The sequence below is a fragment of the Myxocyprinus asiaticus genome, chromosome 4 (assembly GCF_019703515.2).
Source record: "Myxocyprinus asiaticus isolate MX2 ecotype Aquarium Trade chromosome 4, UBuf_Myxa_2, whole genome shotgun sequence".
NCBI classification, from domain to species: Eukaryota; Metazoa; Chordata; class Actinopteri; order Cypriniformes; family Catostomidae; genus Myxocyprinus; species Myxocyprinus asiaticus.
In genome coordinates, this window is record NC_059347.1 from 48,749,345 (window position 1) to 48,772,935 (window position 23,591).

A 23,591-nucleotide genomic window follows, 5' to 3' on the forward strand; every position below is an offset into this window, starting at 1 on the left:
ACACACACACACCTTTCTCTCCCAATATGCCATGTTTTTAATAGATGCTTACTTAGTGGGACTTGTCCAAGGCTTTGGAAAGAATCAAAAATTATACCTTTACTCAAAGGTGGGGAAAGCAGATTTTACTGGTTCTAACTGTAGGCCAATTAGTATTCTTCCTATTTTGAGAACGATTCTGGAGAAGGTTGTTTTTAATCAAATTTTACATTATTTTTGTGTAAACGAGCTACTTACTAATACACAACATGCCTATAGGCCAGGACACTCCACCAGCACTGCTCTGATACATATGACTGATGAGTGGTTGACAAGTGTGGATGACAGGAAATTAGTTGGAGCGTTTGATGTCATTGACCATTGTATTCTTGTTGCTAAGCTTAAATATTTTGGTTTCTCACCTTTAGCCCTCGCCTGGATAGAAAGTTCTCTCTCTCTCACAGAACACAGCGTGTGTTTTTTTAATGGATCCTTTTCTGATGGCAAACATACCATGTGTTGTTGAAAATGCTCATTTAGTTATGTATGCAGATGATTCCACAATGCTCTCTGCAGCATCAACATAGCAGAGTTTCAAAGTAATCTAAGTGTTGAGTTGCAAACAATTACAAACTGAGTTAGAACTAATAAAGTAATACTGAATATAGCAAAAACAAAATGTATTGTCTTTGGTAACAAAAATCATCAAGGCTACTGATTTGAATTTATCTATTGATGGGATTCCAGTGGAACAGGTTGCAAAAGTTAAATTACTAGGGGTGAAACTTGATAATTTGTTGTCTTGGTCTGATCATATAGATCACATTGTAAGCATGATGGGAAAAGGCACTGCTGTCTCTAGGAAGTGCTTTCCGTTTGTTTCATCTTCTGTTTTAAAGGCAGTTGTGCAGTCACTAGTTATCACACCTTGAGTACTGCCCAATACTGTGGGCGAGTGTATTTTAGAAATATCTTAAACTTCAGATTGTACAGAATGGAGCAGCAAGACTAGCGCTTCATTGCCCTTTTAATAGCAATATTTGTGAAATGCACAGAAAATTAACATGGCTCTCTGTGCAGGCTATGGATCTAAGAATCATGCAGGTCTCAACTCTTTTTACCATGTCCACAAACAAACTTGATGAAGAGAACTGTTTTGTATCAAGGTTCAGCTGCCTGGAATACTCTTCACATCAATATAAGACAAAGTACATATTTGTTAAAAAAAAAAGTTAAAAACTGCATAGGTTCATTTATGTGCTTTTCAGATTTCTTTTAGTTTTCATTTCATTATTATTGTTAAGTTTGGTGATTTCTTTAATTCTGTTTCATATTTCATGTGCAGCCTAATATAATGTTCACTATATGACCATAATATGGTGATTTGACTACAGAGATTTATTTTTATGTTTATGTATGTATGTTATTTTTACAGTGCAATTTTTGTCTGCACCCCAGGAAGACTATCAATCACTTCTGGAAGCTAATGGGGATCCGAATAAAGAATATTAACAAGGCAACAGCAGTAAATTGTTGACAATTTATTGATCACCCTAATCATTCTCTTTTTTTCAATCTTTTACATTTTTCATTCTAAATCAGCTTTAGTGATTTACTGAAAGTGAATGTGGCCAATTTTTGGATGGTTTAAAAGCAGAAATGTGACTCTGTTAAAACTTGTGTATTATTTGAGCTGTAATTGTTAGTCATTTTAGGGTTTGTTGACATTACATCGTCATGGTAACCAAGTTGTAAAATTGGCTAGAACTTTACACAGAAAAGGTTAGTAAATTGTTTTATCAAACTAAAATCGTGTTCACACACATATCCTTTGTTTTGTGGTTATCCTTTTGAAACAGTGAGTATTTATATTTTTATGGATTGGCCACATTCACTTCCATTGTAAGTGCCTCACTGTAACAGATTTTTGCTTTTTTTAAAGGAGGGACGAGTTACATTTTTTTTTGTGGTATTCAACATTATGCCACAAACGCTGTCAACTGAGCTTAATTTATAGTGAACCCAGAATATTCCTTTAAAGTTGCTATTGTTTTATGCACTTAAAATTAACTTAATGTCTCAGTGTTTTGAATTAAACTTTGGCCATGCACTGTCATTGCTGTTAGATTTAATGTTAATTTAATTAATGTAATGTTTAATGCACATTTTAAAAATGTCATAAGGAGCTCTTTTTGTGAGGCTCTTTTTATTAGTAATAAAACATAGAATACATTTTCATCCTCTTTGTACTTTTATGTTGAAATGATTATCCTACTCAAATGCATGTGACAAAACAAAATAGAATTAGGTTGAAATTAATCCAAAAGTAATCAGATTAGATTGTAGATGTAATCTGCGAGATTACATTACTGATTGCATTTTTGTCATGTAATTTGTAATCAGTGCTGGATTACAATTCACAAGTAATCCACTCAGCACTGCTTATCACTAATATTGCTTCTGAAGACATGGATTAAACTACTGGAGTTGAATGGATTACTTTTATGGTGCCTGTATATGCTTTTTGGAGTGTCAAAGTTTTGGACCCTGTTGACTTGCATAGTATGGACCTACAGAGCTGAGATATTCTTCTAAAAATCTTTGTTTGTGTTCTGTTGAAGAAAGTCATACACATATGGAATGGCATGAGGATAAGTAAATAAGAGAATTTTTATTTTTGGGTGAACTATACCTTTAACAGCATATTCAAGACTTTTAAATGCATGTCTGTAGGACAGAAAGAGTAAAAGAATGAATTAATCCACACTTAAGAATATTCTTAAAGCAGTGAAGTATGAGTGTGTGTTTGGCTATAGAACTGTGATGTGTTACTTGTCTTTCAGTAAAGAAGAAAGCAGAAGAAAGGGAAATGTAGCACTTAAAGATGAGCAAGCAGTTTTGCGTTATTAAATCAGGCGCGCACACGGTAAATTATAAATTTACAGGGAAGCTTAGCTAAACTTACCTCATGAATATTTATCAGAGTTAATTATAGCTTACTAAAACTGGAGCTGTTCTATAACATTGCAGCAGAGTAGTGAGCCAAACTTGTTGCGTAGCAACAGTAGCAGCATTATTGCAGATTCCTCCTCAAGTAGCGCAGGTCTACCTAACCGCATACAATCAATAAACTGCATAAAACGTAGGATTAATAAAAATCTTACAATATCTATTACTGTTTACTCCTGCAACACACACAAAAGTGAGCCGTAACAGATAAAAACCTAAGAGCAAGTCAGAGAGCAGAATTTTATATATATATATATATATATATATATATATATATTATATATTTTACACACAGTTGTGCTCAAATGTTTGCATACCCTGACAGAAATTGTGAAATTTTGGCATTGATTTTGAAAATATGACTGATCATGCAAAACAATTGTCTTTTATTTAAGAATGGTGATCATATGAAGCCATTTATCATCACATAGTTGTTTGGCTCCTTTTTAAATCATAATGATAACAGAAATCACCCAAATGGCCCTGATCAAAAGTTTACATACCCTTGAATGTTTGGCCTTGTTACAGACACACAAGGTGACACACACAGGTTTAAATGGCAATTAAAGGGTAATTTCCCACACCTGTGGCTTTTTAAATTGCAATTAGTGTCTGCGTATAAATAGTCAATGAGTTTGTTAGCTCTCATGTGGATGCACTGAGCAGGCTAGATACTGAGCCAATCACTTATTAAGAAGTGGAAAATTTGGAAAAAGACGGTGTGGTTGTTTCAAGGAGCACAATACGACGATACTTGAACAAAAATTAGCTGCATAGTTGAGTTGCCAGAAAGAAGCTAATGCCACAAAAAAGCCCGGTTACAATATGCCCGACAACACCTTGACACGCCTCACAGCTTCTGGCACACTGTAATTTGGAGTGATGAGACCAAAATAGAGCTTTATGGTCACAACCATAAGCGCTATGTTTGTGCTCCTTGAAACAACCACACCGTCTTTTTCCAGAGCAGCCTGTATTTCTCCTGAGGTTACCTGTGGGTTTTTCTTTGTATCCCGAACAATTCTTCTGGCAGTTGTGGCTGAAATCTTTCTTGGTCTACCTGACCTTGGCTTGGTATCAAGAGATCCCCGAATTTTCCACTTCTTAATAAGTGATTGAACAGTACTGACTGGCATTTTTAAGGCTTTGGATATCTTTTTATATCCTTTTCCATCTTTATAAATTTCCATTACCTTGTTACACAGGTCTTTTGACAGTTCTTTTCTGCTCCCCATGGCTCAGTATCTAGCCTGCTCTGTGCATCCACGTGAGAGCTGACAAACTCATTGACTATTTATACACAGACACTAACTGCAATTTAAAAAGCCACATGTGTGGGAAATTAACCTTTAATTGCCATTTAAACCTGTGTGTGTCACCTTGTGTGTCTGTAACAAGGCCAAACATTCAAGGATATGTAAACTTTTGATCAGGGCCATTTGGGTAATTTCTGTTATCATTATGATTTAAAAAAGGAGCCAAACAACTATGTGATAATAAATGGCTTCATATGATCACTATCCTTAAATAAAAGACTTCACAATTTCTGCCAGGGTATGCAAACTTTTGAGCACAACTGTGTATGTGTATATATATATATATATATATGCACACACACACACACACACACACACACACACACACACATTTATACACACACAGTACACACACAGGAAGAGAGACAGAAAAACATGGAAAAGAAGAACCAAAAAGAGACATAAAGAGCCACAGGCACTTTCTACAGTAGCGTGTCTGTCTTATCTAGTCAGCATGGAAATTTCCACTTCCTCCATGAGGACCCAGAGGCAGAGAGACTACAGCTGTGACCTGACTGAAGCACCCCAGCAGCTGACCAACCAGGCCTCATGTCATTATACATGATTCATGAAAAAAAGCCAATCAGGATGAAGGGGGCAGAGTCAGCCGTGTGTCAGAATGAAAGAGTTGCTCAGGGTGAGCAGGTGTATGAGGCTGGTGAATGCATATTCCCAGAAAGAGGGAGGAGGGTAGAAGTGTATAGAAGTTAAATAAGGGAGAAAGATCACGAGATAAGAGAGACCCCTGAGGTCTGACAATCAAAAAATAAGGCAAGTTTTTAAAAATTTTTTTTTTTTTTTTTTTTTTTAAATAAATCAAATTTATCAATTGGCAAAAATTCCTCTTAACACTTTCACCAAAAAATTCACTTCACACTGCCCCCCATTCTTCCAAGCCACTTTCAAAGAATCTATTGGGCGTGAGCACTGTGCTTTAGCCAATGGAGAAGAAAGAGGAAATGGGTCTGGAAGGCTGACAGGCGGGGAGCTGAGGATGACCATATATGGTCAAATCTGCAGTCGGCGCCAGAGCACAGTCAGTGCACCAGGAACAGTAGGGGGCCACTGGAATACAGATTGAGAGTAACAATGCCACATCCATGGCCACACATACACATGTAATATATGTCCATGGGGCAGCACAGGATATTTGGGTTGGACTTTATGGTAAAGACACAGAAGTCTCACTTCCTTTCTGTACCCTCTTTTTTCCTGTTTCCATCTGTGATTACATCTTCCTCTTTTTCCTCATTCTTGGTGCTCTCATTCTCCTGCTATTCCTCTTTTCAGTGAAGTGACAGCAGGAACCAAAAGGGCTTGCACAGGGCCCAGTTCAGATGCAGGAAATCCATCGAACTTAGACCAGACAAAAGCCCAGCATGTTGTAATGTAGTATTAGACTTGTTTACACTTGGTATTTAGATGCGTCTCAAGCGATCTGATCACGCGTTCAGGCGAGACACAACGCTGTTTACACCTGGTCGCATAAATGCGTCTCCGATGACCACTTGTTCACTGCTGTCTGGGACATATTCAGGACAGATAAGCGTTTACACCTCAAATGCGATGTGGTCAAGTGCATTTTTGACTACCTCCATTTGTTTTTTGTGATCCAATCATGAAGCATTTTGCACCGTTTACACCTGTATTTAACGCTGACCACATGTGATCGGATCACCCGAAACATATTTTAATACCAGGTGTAAACTGGGTCTTAGAGTCATCATTTACTCACCCTCAATGGGTTTCAAACTCTTTCTGACATGGAACTTGAAAGGAGAAATGTTTAAGAATGTTCACACCTATCTTACACATACACTGAAAGCATACAGGGACCAGTACAGTTCCAAAAAGTATGGGGGAAAAAGCGCAATTGACTTATGCACAATATTTCAAGTCTTCTAAAGCCATTCAAGAGCATTGTGCAAGGAAAAATTGAAATTAATGTCGTTATTCACTGAAAATTTGTTCATTGTTCAATGTTCATTTTTAATGATAACTTGACATCAAACGGCATTGGTTCTTGGGTGAAACTGGTTATTCTTGTAACCGAACATGATGCGGCAACTTTGAATATGTGTGATATGAGAAATGAGAGCTATGGTGGAGGGGAAGATTTTCAGTAAATAATGACTGTTCTAAACACAAAGCTATCATATAGTTTCAGATGACATATAATATGGCACAAAAGTTGTATGGACTACTTTTAAGGTACTTTTTGCTTGTTGTTTGATTAGCTTGAGTCCTGCGCACCCTGTGATTTCACTGTAGAGCTGCATGATTCTGGATGAACTGAAATTGTTTTTTTGCTTAGAAAAGATTTAAGAAAAATTTTTTTCAGTGATTTACAAAACCAGAGCATTAGGCTATTAAACAAAGTAACATGTAATTTAATAAAGGTTCGGACAAAATGTTCTTTGCTGCAGTCTATCAAAAATATGTCTCAAAGAGTCCTAAATCCACAAGTGGGAAAAATTAAATACTGTTATTTAAAAACAAAAAAAACAACAAAAAAAAAAGGTGATAAAAGTGTAACTGAGTAGTGCTTTAAGTTTTCAGTAACAGTAGCAATTAAACATTTAACAAATCATATATTTATATAAAAATAATATAAAAACATTAAAAAAGTAAATCTAATGCAAAGTAAAACTAAAATTATTGACAGTGTTTACGGTGTCATTATTAGATATACATTAATACTACTTTGATGCAGTCAGAATATCTGAATGCCTGTAAAAGAGTGCATTTAAACATCTGGGATGGCATGAGGGTAAGTAAATCATGAGAGAATTTTTATTTTTTGGGTGAACTATCCCTTTAAGGGCATGAGCTCTAAAGGAAAATAGTTACAAATAGAGGTTGGTGGCAAAGTGTAAACTGGCAGTTTCCTGTGGTATGGGTCATATTTGTGCTATAACCCAAATATGATGAGGTGGTCAGGCAGGAGGAAGGAAAATTAGTCACTCTGGTGGTCAGTGTGAATGGAAAGCAGGAATGCAAGGTCTACTGAAGTCTACAGCCACCCGATCCCCACTGCTTGCTTTCTTTGATAAAGAACACATCTGGGTGAAGGGGGTAAAAACACGTGATTAGTCAGACACCTGACGGACTGTCTCGAGGGGGAAAGACAATAAGAAACTGAGTCATGTTGCTCTGCCTCCCACTCAGAGAATCCAGCCACAGCCATGCTGAAACTCCCCCCCCCCAGATTGGAAGGACATACTACAGCACGTCATGGGCTCTTTATGGCAGTTAGCTTCAGTTAAAGAAGCCTCAGAAGTCAGGAAGTTAAAGAAACTGAAGTCTTGTGATGCCTTATGACACAATTGACCAATCGCAGCAGTGTATATCACTCCGCTTCAGCACATTAAAGGAATAGTTCACACAAAAATGAAATTATCATTCCCTCACCTGTATGTTGTTGGAACACCATTTTAAATTTAAAAAGGTAAAAAAAAAAAAAAAAAAAAAGACCATGAAGTAATCCATAGGACAGGTGAACTGTACTTAAAGTCTTCTGAAGCTTTGCGTCAGGAACAGACCAAAATTTTAGGGATGCACAATATATCGGCGGCCATATCAGTATCGGCCATTAAATGTGAATTTTAAAGTTATTGGCTATCGATCTGGTAAGAAATTTTGGCCGATATATTAAAGCTGATAAATTATGGCTTTTTCCAGACACATGTTACTCTCCATGTGGGTTTTGATTGGTGCCTTCAGGCTTTGCTTTAGAGGATCATACTGGATCTGACTAAACACTCCATTATACAGTATTTATGTCACATGCATTTAGTTTCTTTTTTCTTTTTGTATGTTAAAGCATATTGTTGTGTTTACAGTGTGTAGAGTAAACCTCAGGAGAAATACAGGCAGCTCTGGAAAAAGACGGTGTGGTTGTTTCAAGGAGCACAATATGACGATACTTGAACAAAAATGAGCTGCATGGTCGAGTTGCCAGAAAGAAGCCTTTACTGCGCCAATGCCACAAAAAAGCCTGGTTACAATATGCCCGACAACACCTTGACACGCCTCAGCCTCTGGCACACTGTAATTTGGAGTGACGAGACCAAAATAGAGCTTTATGGTCACAACCATAAGCGCTATGTTTGGAGAGGGGTCAACAAGTATTGTGCTCCTTGAAACAACCACACCGTCTTTTTCCAGAGCAGCCTGTATTTCTCCTGAGGTTACCTGTGGGTTTTTCTTTGTATCCTGAACAATTCTTCTGACAGTTGTGGCTGAAATCTTTCTTGGTCTACCTGACCTTGGCTTGGTATCAAGAGATCACCGAATTTTCCACTTCTTAATAAGTGACTGAATAGTACTGACTGGCATTTTCAAGGCTTTGGATATATTTTTATATCCTTTTCCATCTTTATAAAGATCCATTACCTTGTTACGCAGGTCTTTTGACAGTTCTTTTCTGCTCCCCATGGCTCAGTATCTAGCCTGCTCTGTGCATCCACGTGAGAGCTGACAAACTCATTGACTATTTATACACAGACACTAATTGCAATTTAAAAAGCCACAGGTGTGGGAAATTAACCTTTAATTGCCATTTAAACCTGTGTGTGTCACCTTGTGGGTCTGTAACAAGGCCAAACATTCAAGGGTATGTAAACTTTTGATCCGGGCCATTTGGGTGATTTCTGTTATCATTATGATTTAAAAAGGAGCCAAATAACTATGTGATAATAAATGGCTTCATATGATCACTATCCTTAAATAAAAGACAATTTTTTTGCATGATTAGTCATTTTCAAAATCAATGCCAAAATTTCACAATTTCTGCCAGGGTATGCAAACTTTTGAGCACAACTGTAACTGGTTCAAAGTACGCTACATTTGGTTCATGCATGTTCCTTGTTTTCTGCAATTAAAGTTGTTTTAAAATAAAAACAATAATCCACTTTACATGATTGATTTAATTAGAAGTGCTCCGGATGTGTCTTTATAAGGTGAGCCTTTTATTTTTATAATCAAACACACAAAATGTAGATTTACAATCATATATAGATTTATTAGCAAATATATCGGTTATCGGTATCCAAATACACTGAATTATCGTGTCGGACAATTTCCATATCAGTGCATCCCTACAAAATTTAAAGGGATAGTTCACCCAAAAAGGAAAATTCTGTCATTTACTCACCACCTTGTTGTTCCAAACCCGTATTACTTTCTTCCATAGAACGCAAAAAGAGATGTTAGACAGTATGATAGTCTCAGTCACCATTCACTTTCATTGTATGGAAGAAAGACGCAATGAAAGTGAATAGTGTCTGAGACTAACATACTGTCTAAAATATCCTTTTAAGTTCCACAGAAGAAAGAAAATCATATGGGTTTGGAACAACATGACGACAGAAGTTTAATTTTAGCGTGAACTATCCTTTTCAGCTGTTATTCACTGAAAATCTTCCACTCTGCCAGTTAAATACAAAAAAAGCATCTTTGGATGCATTGCGTACTTGTATGGTGCTTTTCAGTTATTTTTGGAGCTTGGCAGTATGCATCGCCATCCACCTTGCGATACTGAAACAGAAGCTTAAACGTTTTCGGCTTCACAGAAGAAATTAATATAGGGCCGGAACGACATGAGGGTGAGAAATGACAGAATTTTTATTTTGGGGGGAACTATTCCTTTAAGGAAACACTGGCCTTTAAGGAAACACCTTGCTACAACACTGGCCCCTCAAACTTCAAGAGCTACAAACAGTCCCAAACTGCCAACCTTTCCCTTTGGTTAACAACAGACAGACACTTGGGTCTGAGGGTTTTAGAGAATCTAGTGAGATTGAGGAGTTCCCACGTCTGAACTTGTCTGAAAAATACTTTGCTGACATTCCAGAAAAAATTGAAACACAACTGCATAAACCTGTAGGCCAGGGGTTGTCAATATTTTCCTTAATATATAAATGCTTGATTTTATCGTTAACACTGTAGCGTTTATTAACATTAACAAACCATAGGCCATATATTAACATTAATTTACCTTTAGATTTAATAACAGTCCACAGACACTCCAGACCCTGACTGTAGTATACAAAATTCGACATCAACTACAGCAAGACTGATTCATTCAGGGAAAAGCTTGAAATTTGGCAGCAATATATTTTTAATCCCAGCTCATTCAAGACAAACGTCAGAAGAACAGACAGATGGATCTAGCAATCTGGTCGGAAAAAAAAAAAACACACAACTGTGACAATCTGAGGACAAACATGATTTATATTCACAGCTTAATAATTTATCCTCACACTTGATTTGTGAGTCTGAATATAAGAGTTAAATTACTTTTGGGATTTATTCCGGCTTAATTCGTCACATTTAAAGCCGACCTGAAACCCAAGCTTTAAATAAAAGCTTCTAAACAGCAGTCTGCAGGAACTAAAAATGAAACTAATAATGTAAACACCACAATACATGAGATAAGACCAATGTAAGACATACTGTGTTTTATCTGGCCTCAGTAGCCTGAGCAATTCTGGCAAGGCAGCGGAGCGTTTGAGTGTGACGCTGATGACAGGCCTTGGGATACTAACCGAGAGCCCGAAGAGGTTTGGATGTCACAGTCGTGTCTGAGCGCTCTCTAATTACAGGCCGCAGTTCCACTTGTCAGCACCACTGCTTTGGGTTGTGTTGCTGATCTCGCCAGTATTACCACTGTAGAGATGGGCCAAATGACACCATCAGATATTTCTACAGATGGCTACCTGCTAAAATCGTAACTTACACTGAAGGATGGTTCATTGTCCACTTTTCATTTCTAAATGGTAAGGTTTTAAAAAGAGAAATATAATAGTAGTACAAAAGTATTTTTTAAAAAAAACAAATAAAAAATTCAAAATGACGTACACTCATTAAGGGTACATCTGTGCCGAATTTATGCCACCGAAACAAAACTCTGAAGAAACCAGTAATTCCTCTGTGAAATGGACAACCACTTATTTCTTTCAAAGAAATAATGCAAAGTACAGTCCCATGGCTATTGAAAAATACTCATGAAGACCCAAGTTCTCTCCATTTATCAACCATTTTCAGGTGTATCAAAAAGTAAATTTTAGACACGCTTCCACAGAAAGGGAAATTGAAGGCTTGAAGTGTAACACCTGCTAAGTGACAACAATGATGTAAATGTGCACCATAGAATTGCAAAACAGCCCAAAAAGACCTGAGATGAGGGAAATACAAGGCTAGAATTTATTTCAACTACACAGAGAGAAAAAAAATATTTTTTTTTTTTTTTTTTTTGGTGGTAAAGTAAAAATAGAAGAAAAGATTAAGTACTTTCTGCACTGAATAACTTCAAGTGTGAACTTGAAATATAAAGTAAATTCTACATTTGTACTCAATTCAAACGCATAAAATGTAATGGTCTATCTTATAAGTAAATATTATTTATGATTGCTTGATATCTTTACAATGCATCTTCATGTATCAATCCTAAACCTAAAAATAAGTAAACCTTGTATACTTATTTGCTAATTTGAGAAATTTCACAGGTAAGTAAGTAGCTCCCAGCAAGCACCGGGCTTGGATAATTAATGAGCTTGCATGGTTTCTCTGTTTGCATGTTGATTTACACGGTTTTATTGTTGATTTTGTTTAACTTAGGTAACTTCTTGTTTTGAGAAGTCTCAAATGAATTATATACTTAAAATTACCTGTTCATGATAAAATAAAATAAAAATCTGTTGATTGTTACCATCATCGTGTTTTGTGCACCACGTGTTCAGTTCTACGAGCACAACTCTGGATCTTGTTTCTATCACCATTAAAGCAAGGTGATGTTGTCTAATAGACTACATAGCATGCATTAAATTTCATTGTGGAAGGCTTCTGTGTGTCATGTGATACAAGACTAAGTATGTTAAAAAAAGCATCGAAATGCTAATACACCTTTAAAAGCATGGCTTAATTCAGTGCCACATTGCATGAGTAAAATGTTCAAACAGAGTCAGTACAATTTACTTGAAACAGAGTATTGCAAAGTAAACTTCACTTGAGAATTTCTTATTAAATCCTCCAAAAATTGTGTGTAGCCTTTACTTGAAAATATGGTCTGCTAAATTTACCAGCAGTTCTTACATGGAAATTGTTTCCTAGGTTATTTTATTTTATTTTTTACAAAATCCCCACTCAAAAAAAAGAAATTCAGTGAGCACATAATCTGAGAATGAACCACACACTTCAACATGCACAAACATACAGACTCACTAAATCCACAAGACACTTAGACTAGTGACACTCTTCATCCAGATGAAATAAATCTGTGCCTTTGTAACACAAGCGGACAGCGTTAATGACAGAAGGTTAAAGAGGGAAGAGCATTAAGCTCCGAGGTAACAAATCCCCGCTGACCTGAGATATTCATCACACATATAGAATCACAGACCTCTGCAGTATCAGCTCTGCCAATCTGACTTTTTGTCATTAAATCTGAGCTCAGAAAACCATTAAGAAATAAGATCGCCTTACATCATTGGGTAACAAATACCCTTGAGCTAGCCAGTAAAGTCAAAGAGTTAGAGGTGTAGAAAATGTCATCGGTCACATTAATGTTTTTGATGTAAAGCATGAGTTGTATTCCTACTACAAATACCAAGGCCTGCAAAATATAGCTGAAAGGCATTTACAATAAGGAGGCACAGCAGTCTAGCCAGACAGAAATCCTCAAAAACCAGCATTTCTACACTTGCATCACTAAGCTAATATGCCTTAGACCTAGTCAACCTCTGGCTGACCAGCAAACAACGTAATGTCCGTATCTACACAACAAAGCGGGTAGAGAATTAAGTTAGCAGAGAAAAAAAAAGTGCAATATGGCTTCGATGTACTAACCATTTTCTGTGTGGGTACAGTGGTGTGTGTGTGGCTAGTAAGGCTGTGCCGATACCATCACATATTTACATATTGCGATTAATTTTCTCATACGATTATTTTCTCATTTCCCTTCCAACAGAACAATTAAGGAAAAAGCATGCTGTCAAAATAAGCGCAAACTCTGAAACCGCCATTTTTCAGTGCGGTCAGTCACTTCTACGAGGTGCCTTACAGGAAAAAGTGAAGTGAATAACGCAAGAATTATGCTTTTCGCTCTCTCTCTCATGCCTTTTTTTTTTTTTTACAACTGCGTAGATATAGTTGGACATAGGAGGGGCTGAAGTGTGAACTAACTATTTGAGTTAACTATCATTCCCAAAACATTGGGAAATAATGTAAGTGCAATTTATTCTTATGCTGTAAAAATGACAGCACTGCATCATTATCATCTATAGGCCTGTCAGCCATCAGCCCAACCTTATACTGTATTAAGTGTCCCCAAGCATTTATGATCAAAATATTGTTACTTTACAACACATTACACAGTGCATAATAACAGATCAAATTAGATAAATATAAATTCTTATTCATAGCATACTTTTCACTATTTGTATATTGTGTATCATATCAAACATTCTTCCCTATCACAAAATTTAAATTCTTACCTTCTCATCTGAAATGCCTGCCTGGGTGCTGTCCTCACCCTGTCTCTCGCAAAAAAAAACAACTAATCATTTCTATGAACACTTTCAACATCTCCATTGAACACGACTTATAGCATTACACATACTATATAGCTAAATTAGATTGGCATACAGTATGTACATGGGGGCTTAAACATTTTAAGACATTAAGGCAAAACGTTCTGTAAAGTTGCTTTTGAAATTTGAATGTGAAAGGTACTAAAAATAAAAAATGACTTGATCACTGGTCTTTTCAATAGTGTTTGTTTGCCTCAGTGTTTTATTTCTTGAATGGCATCTTTACCTGGTCAACTGTTCCTCCTCTCTAACTTCTGACTGGTCTACCCTGCGGTCTACCCCATTAACTTGATGTTCTTATTGAAAGCTTCACGTCACCTCAGAACATTCAAATAAATCAGCAGTACAGTCGGTATCTAAAATAGAATCGGGGTGCCCGTCAACTAAAGCACGACACGGTGTAACATGATGCAAAGGACGTTACAACCTTGTTCATTATAATTAGAGCCATATAGGTATTTAAAGTGACAAAGGTTGTTACATTGATAGATGTGGAACTAAACTGCAATGAAGTAGCTAGCTAATTAAAGTATAGCTGGACTGTCAATAGCTTGACTACAATACTATCCTACCTCCTTTTGAGTACAGGTTTTGTTTAATTTTTTTTTTACAGTCCCTCTCAGCCCCGCAATGCAAAATGGTCTGCTTGGCAGCGCCTCTATTTATCTTGTCGTCACTGTGTTTCCCCAGTAAAACAGCACTAGTTGGGCATTACCAACTTCAGGTGGAACTTCAGTTTGTTTGTTTTTTGATAATGACAGACTCGCAGTCGATTCAAAAAAACAATAATTTTACCAAATGAATAAAAATGTATTCTACATATCCTTCCATTGTTTGTGGTATACATATTTTTTAGGGGGTGGTTGTACTTGCAAGTCTTGATTATTGGTGTGTTAAGTCCCCCCCGTAATCTACGCCCCTGGACATAAGTAGGCTATTACAATGTGTATCATCTTGTAAGGTAGTTGGAAATAACCAGCCATAGTGGCTAGTGATTTTATTTAATATCTATGGGGTTGTTACAGTGGGGTAGAGTTGGTAAATTTCAGCACAATGTGGAAAGAACATGCTCACAAACATCTCAAAGACATCCTGTGAAGCAGCTTCCACTCTTAACAGCTCTGACACAAATATATCAATGCAGAAGCCTGATGAATCACATCTAAATCACTGCAAAGCCACTATTTGTAGACAGCGTGAGGTTGTAATTATGTGCAAGTGTGTGTGTGTATATATTCAAACACGGACAAAGACAAAAATGTGACTGTGTCATGCGAGGAGGGTAAAATGAAGACTTGGCTGAGAGAAACTCTACACCCACACATTTTATTAAGACAGACCAAAAATAAATTTTACCTTTTGTGTACACTATAAAGATTTGGTCATGAAGTATTTATATTTAAAGAACATAACTGGATGCTTTCAAATCACCAGTTTTTCCAAATACTCACTTCAGCAAACAGTACACATAACGAAAGTTTTGAGTGTCAAGTAATTTTTTTTGTCCTCACTGAAAGCTGCACATAGCGACAGCCACCCAGAATGCTGTTTAAAATACAGCTACATGGAGCAGAAATGAATTAAGACCAAAGAGATTGCACTGTGTGTGAAACCATTAACTGTAGTCATAACTATTATTAAAAAAAAATAAAAAATAAAAAAAAAATTTTTCCTAGAGGTTTGGTGCAAAAGCAGTGCAGCTTTATAGATCTCTAACCTTATTAAGAGGCAAAACCATGAATGCGCCGCCTCCACTGGCTTCCACGATTATGGCAACAAATTTGGGGTTGACCGCACAGAAGGCGCTGTCCCACGTGACCCGAGAAACCCTGATGTCATCGTAGCACTGGTCGTTCTTCACTGCCTGGCCGAACACATGCCGGAACTTACTCTGTCGCACAACCCGTCTGAACATATCTGCAGAGAAGAACAGGATAAGACCGAAGCAATCACATGATAAACACTTCAGGGTTCTACTTGAACAGATATGAACATGCTCAGGTTATCAGTCACTCTAGTGAGTCAGCCATGTACTGGAAACAACATTTGAACTGGTTGATATGCCATACATGCACACTAACTGTGACATGGTTATAGACAGGAATGTCCATCAGAAACTTTTTTGCAAATACCATATAAAAAAAAAAAAAAAAAAAAAAAAACATTAAGTCTGATCGGTTGGTGTAGCCGACGCAGATTCACATTTTTCCAATAGGATTCACATGACCATATTGCTAGAGTTTGCATTAACTGACAATTCTTATATATATATATATATATATATATATATATATATATATATATATATATAATTTTTATCCCCTTTTCTCCCAATTCGGAATGCCCAATTCCCACTACTTTGTAGGTCCTCGTGGTGGCGTGGTTACTCACCTCAATCTGGCTGGCAGAGGACAAGTTTCAGTTGCCTCCGCTTCTGAGACCATCAATCCGCGCATCTTATCACGTGGTTCGTTGTGCATGACACCGCGGAGACTCTGCATGTGGAGACTCATTCTACTCACCGCTATCCATGCACAACTTATCACGTGCCCCATTGAGAGCGAGAACCACTAATCAAGACCACGAGGAGGTTACCCCTTGTGACTCTACCCTCCCTAGCAACCGGGCAAATTTGGTTGCTTAGGAGACCTGGCTGGAGTCACTTAACACACCCTGGATTTGAACTCACGACTCCAGGGGTGGTAGTCAGTGCCAATACTTGCTGAGCTACCCAGGCCCCTAACTGACAATTCTTTAATTTACTAAATTAAAAAAAAAAAAAAAAAAAAAAAAAAAAAATGACTGACTGATAATTCAAAATCATACATGTTAGGTAAAGATATCTACTCTTTTTGTGTGTGTGTGTCTCTGCTTAAAAAACATTCCCATAGTAAAGAACACAACTAGGGATTAAAAGTGAAGAAAATTTGAGAAAATAACATTTTTAAAGCACTTGAGAAAACGTAATCTGTGTTTTGTTTAGTTCAGGTCATTTTAGACTTAAACTCTGTAGAATTTTCAGTAAAATTAAAACAACCACAGATAAATAAATACATAAATTATATATATATATATAAAAAACAAAGCAGCCCATCCAACATGATCACACAGAAAGTCGACATGTTTCCCATTACCCTAGGATTAGCCACATCAGGCTGCCTCACTGACAAGTGCCATCACCTATTAGACATTTAAGCATTGGCTCCAGTGTATTTACCTTCCCTTGAGCGAGCGAGGGGACCCAGTTTCGAATCCCGCGTTGAAATCAGGAAGTAATTGCATAAGCATAATCAGTGACGAGCACGATTCAGAGGTTGTGTTTTTCCTTTTAATATTACATTTTTACTCATTATTAGGTTTAGGTTTGGGTAGTACAGTTTATAAAATAAGCATTCCTCTTCACTGCATTACATCCTGTACAGCTCAACAGCTTGCTTTTAAAACTTGCTTTTGGCGCCCCTCTGTGGACAAAATGGAGCTCACGTGCTCAAACGCCCAAACAACACTAACATACTTTGGCCACTGGGGTAGTATTTCAAATTTCAGTAAGTAGAGGGGCCCTGCGTAGCTCAGCAAGTAAAGACGCTGACTACCACACCTGGGAGTAGCAAGTTCGAATCCAGGGCTTGCCAAGTGACTCCAGTCAGGCTTCCTAAGCAACCAATTTGCCCGTTTGCTAGGGTGGGTAGTGTCACATTGGGTTAACCTCCTCGTAGTTACTCATAATGTGGTTCTCGCTCTCGGTGGGGCATGTGGCAAGTTTTGCGTGGATGCCGCGGAGAATAGCGTGAAGCCTCCACACGTGCTAGGTCCCCGCAGTAATGCACTCAATGAGCCACGCGACAAGATGCGCGGATTGACGGTCTCAAGCGCGGAGGCAACTGAGATTCGTCCTCCGCCACCCAGATTGAGGCGAGCCACTATGCCACCATGAGGACTTATTAGTGCACTGGGAACTGGGCATTCCAAAATGGGAAAAAGTCAACCTACTGTTTCTGATTACACTGTAAGATCAGTCTGGTCTGTCAAAGTATGCCACCTCAGCATATTGCATTCAATGCAAATATTCATTTCCAAACCCCATGAAAGTGCTGTAATCTGTAACATAATTCTATGTTATCACACATTTGACCGCATAAAGAGCACCCTTTCATAATGTAAAGAGTGCCTTAATCAAGTGACAGCTAGTTTAAATCTAATCCTAAAAGAATGAAAATTGCTGCAGCGTTTTCAAGTCAATAACTACCTTAACATAACAGTTTCACTTAAATATGCTACAGTTCAATGAAAAAACTGTCATACATTCATGTTGCATGATTTTAAAGCCTTTGGCACACGGAACAATGATAAAACCCATCTCAAAGGGCTCTGCAGAAAAACAAGTTAGTTCAAAGTGGAACAAGCTCAATTTGACAGCATTTGCACCAGATGGGTTCACAATCAAAAACGTGGAACAACAGAATAAATCCTCACTTGGGGCAAATTACTCACTCTAATTCACAAAGCAAATGCCATTTACTGTAAGCGTCAACACATCACTTTGGTCTCTAGGCTCTGTTTCATCTTGTCTTGTTTCGGTTCTAAAACAAACCTGAATTGCGAGAACATTTTGTCTTAGTGCCATTTCCCAATTAAAACAATTAAGGCCCAACTAAAATAGTAGAAACACTGGGGCTGGATCAGCTCAAACTGTCAATGAAAAAGACAAGGGAGAAAAAAAACAATGCACACTATAGAGCTAAAAGACAAGTGCTGCCACAAGGAAAGCAGGGGATTAACCAAAAAAGCTTCTCAGCACTCCATGGATTGTGATAACATTTACACACAGATCACCTACATTTAGACCTTACCTACTTTAAAAGGTGCACAAAATCATCTTTTGTTTGTTTTGTTGACTGATGGTCATGGAATTTACACTGCCACCTTATTGCAGGCATACAATATATGTCACCCATGATTACTCAAATTCATTTCATGCCACCAAAATGTATATCATAACCACAAAAAAAGGGTTTATCAAGACAGTGAATTGCATCTGGCTGGTCAGTTGATCTCAACATGGCAGCCCTCATCCCATGTAGAATAAAAACATCACTGTACATCATTGTAAACTTTTTCAAAGTACTATTCATTTCTTTAGGGGAAGAATTGCTCCCGTGAAATACTATCAGCTTCAGAACACACTGGAGTGGTGCAGAAATGTTTGGCAAAAGTTGAGACACTATGTTTCTTGCAGCATCTTAAAGAAATGTACATTGATTAGTAGGGAAATATATACTTTATTGCATACAGTACACAGTATACATTAGTGTACATTAGTGATCGACCGATATGGATTTTTCCAATGCCGATATCCAGAGAGCAAGGTGGCCGATAGGACGATACAATGCCGATATATCAAACAATTTAATATAGTAAATAACATTAACCTAAAAAATTAATAAACTTATTTAATACTACATTTCCTCAATTTCACACCAACTTTGTAAAAAAAAGCCTGGTTGGACTGTCATGGAATTAAAAAAAAATTCTGAATATTGTCTGATTTATCGGCCTCTGCGATATATCGGTCAACTACTAGTGTAGATCTAATAGCAGTGAGTTGAGAACCAGAGAGGACAGGGGTCCCCTGAGGCCAGTGGAACAGCAGGACGGGTGGGGGGATGGATTGAGGTCAGGAAGCAGTTCCTGTTGGTGGGTGTGGCAGTTTGACTAAGAGAAATGTGAACTTTGTCCTGTGATAAAGCATACAGAGTAGCATAATTTTTTTTACACCAATCACATACTATTGCAACTGTCTCTCTACAGCTTTTTTCTGTTTATCTAAACTTCAAACATTCATCTACCAAGCACCACTGAGGCCCTGTTCAGACCTGGTACTACTATCCATCTCGGGTGATACAATCACAAGTGGACAAAGCTAAATACAGGTGGAAATTTTGTGATCAGATCATTCAAACTATTTTAATTGATTTTTTGTTTGTTTTTTTTAAACAAGCTCCTCTTCATTTTCTTGACTTGTTTAAGAGTCATCCCATTCTCAGGGTTTTTCCAGGGTCAAAAATGATTAAGTAGCGCACGTGATCCCACTCTGCGCTCTCCTGTAAATATCAGGAAGCATGCTGGACTCGCCCGCACTTGCGTGCTCCAGAGATGCTCACATGAAACACAGATGCACTCATCAGATGAGAAGCATATTAAGCGCTTATGAAAAGCAGAATGCAAGATGAATGTAATTGAATTTGCTTGGCCGACCGGCAAAACTTTTTAAACCCTGTTCATGTTTCTTAAATTCTCTCAGTCTCACGTGAAGCCCTACCCAGTGATAGATAAGTCTATGCAGCGCACATGGATATTTACATATCACGATATACAAGATTTAGCAAAATCTCTATTGACTGACACTTTAAATCGTCAACACGATATATATATATATATATGTGTGTGTGTGTGTGTGTGTGTGTGTATATATATATATATATATATATGTCATATCGCCCAGCCCTATTCATAGCTATTTAGGTTGGCTGGGCACCAAAAACAACAGTAAAATGGCCAAGACTAAAACTGACCAAAAAGAGACATTTTAAGTATTCAGAATTTTCTTGTTATATATTTAATCATTCTACCCTAGCGCAATATATTTTTAAAAGCTTTAAGGAAATCAAATATTTCTATTTTATCATGTGATTCCAAGTTGAATGAATGTATGACATTTTTAGGTGCCACAAATACACCTTAAAGGGATAGTTCATCCAATAATGAATATTCTCTCATCATTTACCCACCCTCAAGCAATCCCAGATGTGTATCACTTTCTGTCTTCGGCTAAACATAAAAAGTTTTTAGAAGAATATTTAAACTCTGAAGGTCCATACAATGCATGCAAGTACCAAAATGTTAAGGTCCAAAAGCACATAAAGGAAGCATACAAGTAATCCATACGACTCCAGTGGTTAAATCCATATCTTCAGAAGTGATATAAGTGTGGGTGAGAAACAGATCAAAGTCCTTTTTTTACAATCAATCTCCACAAATTTTCACATTCTTCTTTTGTTTTTGGTGATTCGCACACTGTAAAAAAAAATCCCGTCAGGATAACGTGTGAAATTAAAATAATGCAATAAACATTAATTAAACTACATCAAACATAACACAGAACACCGCAAAGTATATAACTAATATTAAAAATAAGAAGAAACATGACTATTCCCATAAAATATAAAGAAAAGTGGTGGATCACGCAGGGAATTCTGGGAACGCCCGTTTATTGTTTTTTTTAACCGTAATTTTAACAATTTACCGTAAAAAGTACATGTACTCTCTTGTTAAACATAATATACATTTTTACTGTTAATTATATGGGAAAATCATAGTTTTTACATATAAATTTTTTTATTTTTTTACAACATTACTGTAAAACTACATGTATTGTCTTTTTAAATATATTTAAATGTTATCGTATATTTTAAGGTAACTACCCATTAACCAACTGAAGTTTTTTTTACTGTAGCAATTTTATTATCTTTACCGTTATAATTACTCTTTTTTTTTTTTTTTTTTTTTACAGTGCATTCTTCCTGCATATCGCCACCTACTAGTAGGAGAATTTACAGTAAAAAAAAGGACTTAAATATTGATCTGTTCCTCACACACTTATAATATCACTTCTGATATAGATTTAACCACTGGAGTCTTATGGATTACATTTATGCTGCCTTTGTGGTCTTTGGAGCTTCAGAATTTTGATTCACTTCCATTGTATGGACCTGCGGAGCTGAAATATTCTTCTAAAAATCTTTAAGCAGAAGAAAGAAAGCCATACACATCTGGGATGGCATGAGGGTGAGTAAATGAAAAAAGAAATTTAAATTTTTTGGGTGAACCCTCTCTTTCAGAAATGTGACAATTTGTATGATAATAAATCATCATAATTGTGATAGCCCTAAAAGAAACTAATTAATCGTCATATTCACAATTATTTCATTGACAATTAATCATCAGCCGAATTTCATATTCGTCAAAGCCCTAATATGACACCTTTAAAACTTCAATTTTATGATTATTTTGAAACATAGGGAGGGACTAAAGAGGGATCAAATGAAACCCATACCAAAACAGTCTGAAACTTTTAAACTGAACACACAAACCATTAATGCATTTAGTCATACACACTCAGCCCCTCAACACCTTTTACAAATACATCAAAAGTTTGTGACTTATTACACATTTAAACATTTTCCTAAGGCAGTCAGAGTACCGCGTGGGTACCTTATGAGGTACACACAAGGTCAGAATCAGGATGCAACCCACCACACTTCCTTCAGCACCACAGAAGGCTCTTGAACAGGGCTCTACTGTAACGGCTTCCTTAAGCTGTAGGGCTCTAAATATCACACACTCCAACAAACTGAACTGCTGTGATTTCCTCATTCTCACCCCTTTCACTGCCTCATTTCCCATAAGCTGCTGAGGTGATGGGCTGACTGCCTGAAGGTAATGTATCAAACTGAGAAAGGACAGCAATGTCTCAGGAACAAACTCAAGAGGAACCGAAAGGATTGTTTGGACTAAGGATTGAGTGACCGCTCTTCACAACATAAGTTCTCCAGCGACTTTGGGTTCAAACTTTTCTTTGTGCAAATAAGGGTGTACACAAAAACACCCTTAGAATACACAATTTCATGGCAGTTATACTGCTTCTCTTCTTGATTACGGTTTGGCTGAGACAAGCAACTAGTGAACTGAAGATGCATGCAAGCTACAAGACAAGAAACTGCAAATCCAGTTTGAAAACCATAATTCTAATTTGTGTAGGGTGTGCTAGCTTAGCAGGTTGATAGACAGGGCTCAACGCTAAGGATTTTTGCTTCTGGCCCAGACAGGCCGTGGTTCAGATCTGTACAACACAACAAAAAAATGAAAAATACCTTGTTTCTACAATCATGGCTTTAAAAAAATGTGTCCCAAGCTAAATAGTTTTTAAATTTTACGGTTTTAAGACAATTTCCCCCAAAATTGTAAAACAATTATAATTTGCAGGATGTAGCTGTAAATTACAGCTTTATGTCTTATGTAACCCCATATAAATGCTTTAAAGATATTAATTCATAAATACATGATATAACCTCAGCTGTCCTGCCATTTTGCAACACAAATTTTTTCACGAAGAGTTCAGTGGAGCAGATGATCAACTGTCAGCGTTTGTGCCATGTGAAGAGTTTTCACGAGCAGCATCAAAAATTGTCACTTAGTTAAAGATTTAATTGTTGGCTGAATGTAATAACACAAATCCCTGGGAGAGGAGACCTTGCTACTAAATTGGTTGTGACATGTTATAAACAGTTGGTTTATATTAGGCCTAATGTATGACTTAAGAATGTGGCTAAACTGACTGATAGACAAAACTAGTGTTGTCAAAAGTACCGGTACTTTGGTACCAAGTTGATACTAAAATAAAAAAGATGTAACGATACCAGTGTTTCTGCAGTACCTGTAATACCGAGCACCGACTCAATCTGGTACCAGCGTGCAGTCTGACTGACACACGACTGCTTTAAAATGCTCATTTTTAACACGTGCTCTGTTACTCCTTACACTGAAATGGACAATTAATCAAATTAAAATCATGTCCTAGTGTGAATTATTAAACCGCTAAAGGCTGCAATCTTAGTGTGGAAGAGCTGCGTACTTTGAA

General features: G+C 37.1%; 1 protein-coding gene across 6 annotated transcripts in view; it reads right to left on the bottom strand.

Moving 5' to 3' along the window:
- LOC127439628 (coronin-1C-A) overlaps positions 1-23,591 on the bottom strand; it is an 80,464-nt gene that overhangs the window by 26,710 nt on the left and 30,163 nt on the right. For 4 of the 6 annotated variants that reach the window (XM_051695841.1, XM_051695846.1, XM_051695845.1 and 1 more), the window contains 2 exons: positions 15,612-15,811; positions 13,799-13,837 (listed from right to left, as the gene is read on the bottom strand). In XM_051695841.1, the coding sequence (XP_051551801.1) occupies positions 13,799-13,837; positions 15,612-15,811 (239 nt within the window). The remainder of the gene's footprint in view (positions 1-13,798; positions 13,838-15,611; positions 15,812-23,591) is intronic. The other 2 variants (XM_051695843.1, XM_051695842.1) reach the window with 1 other exon arrangement.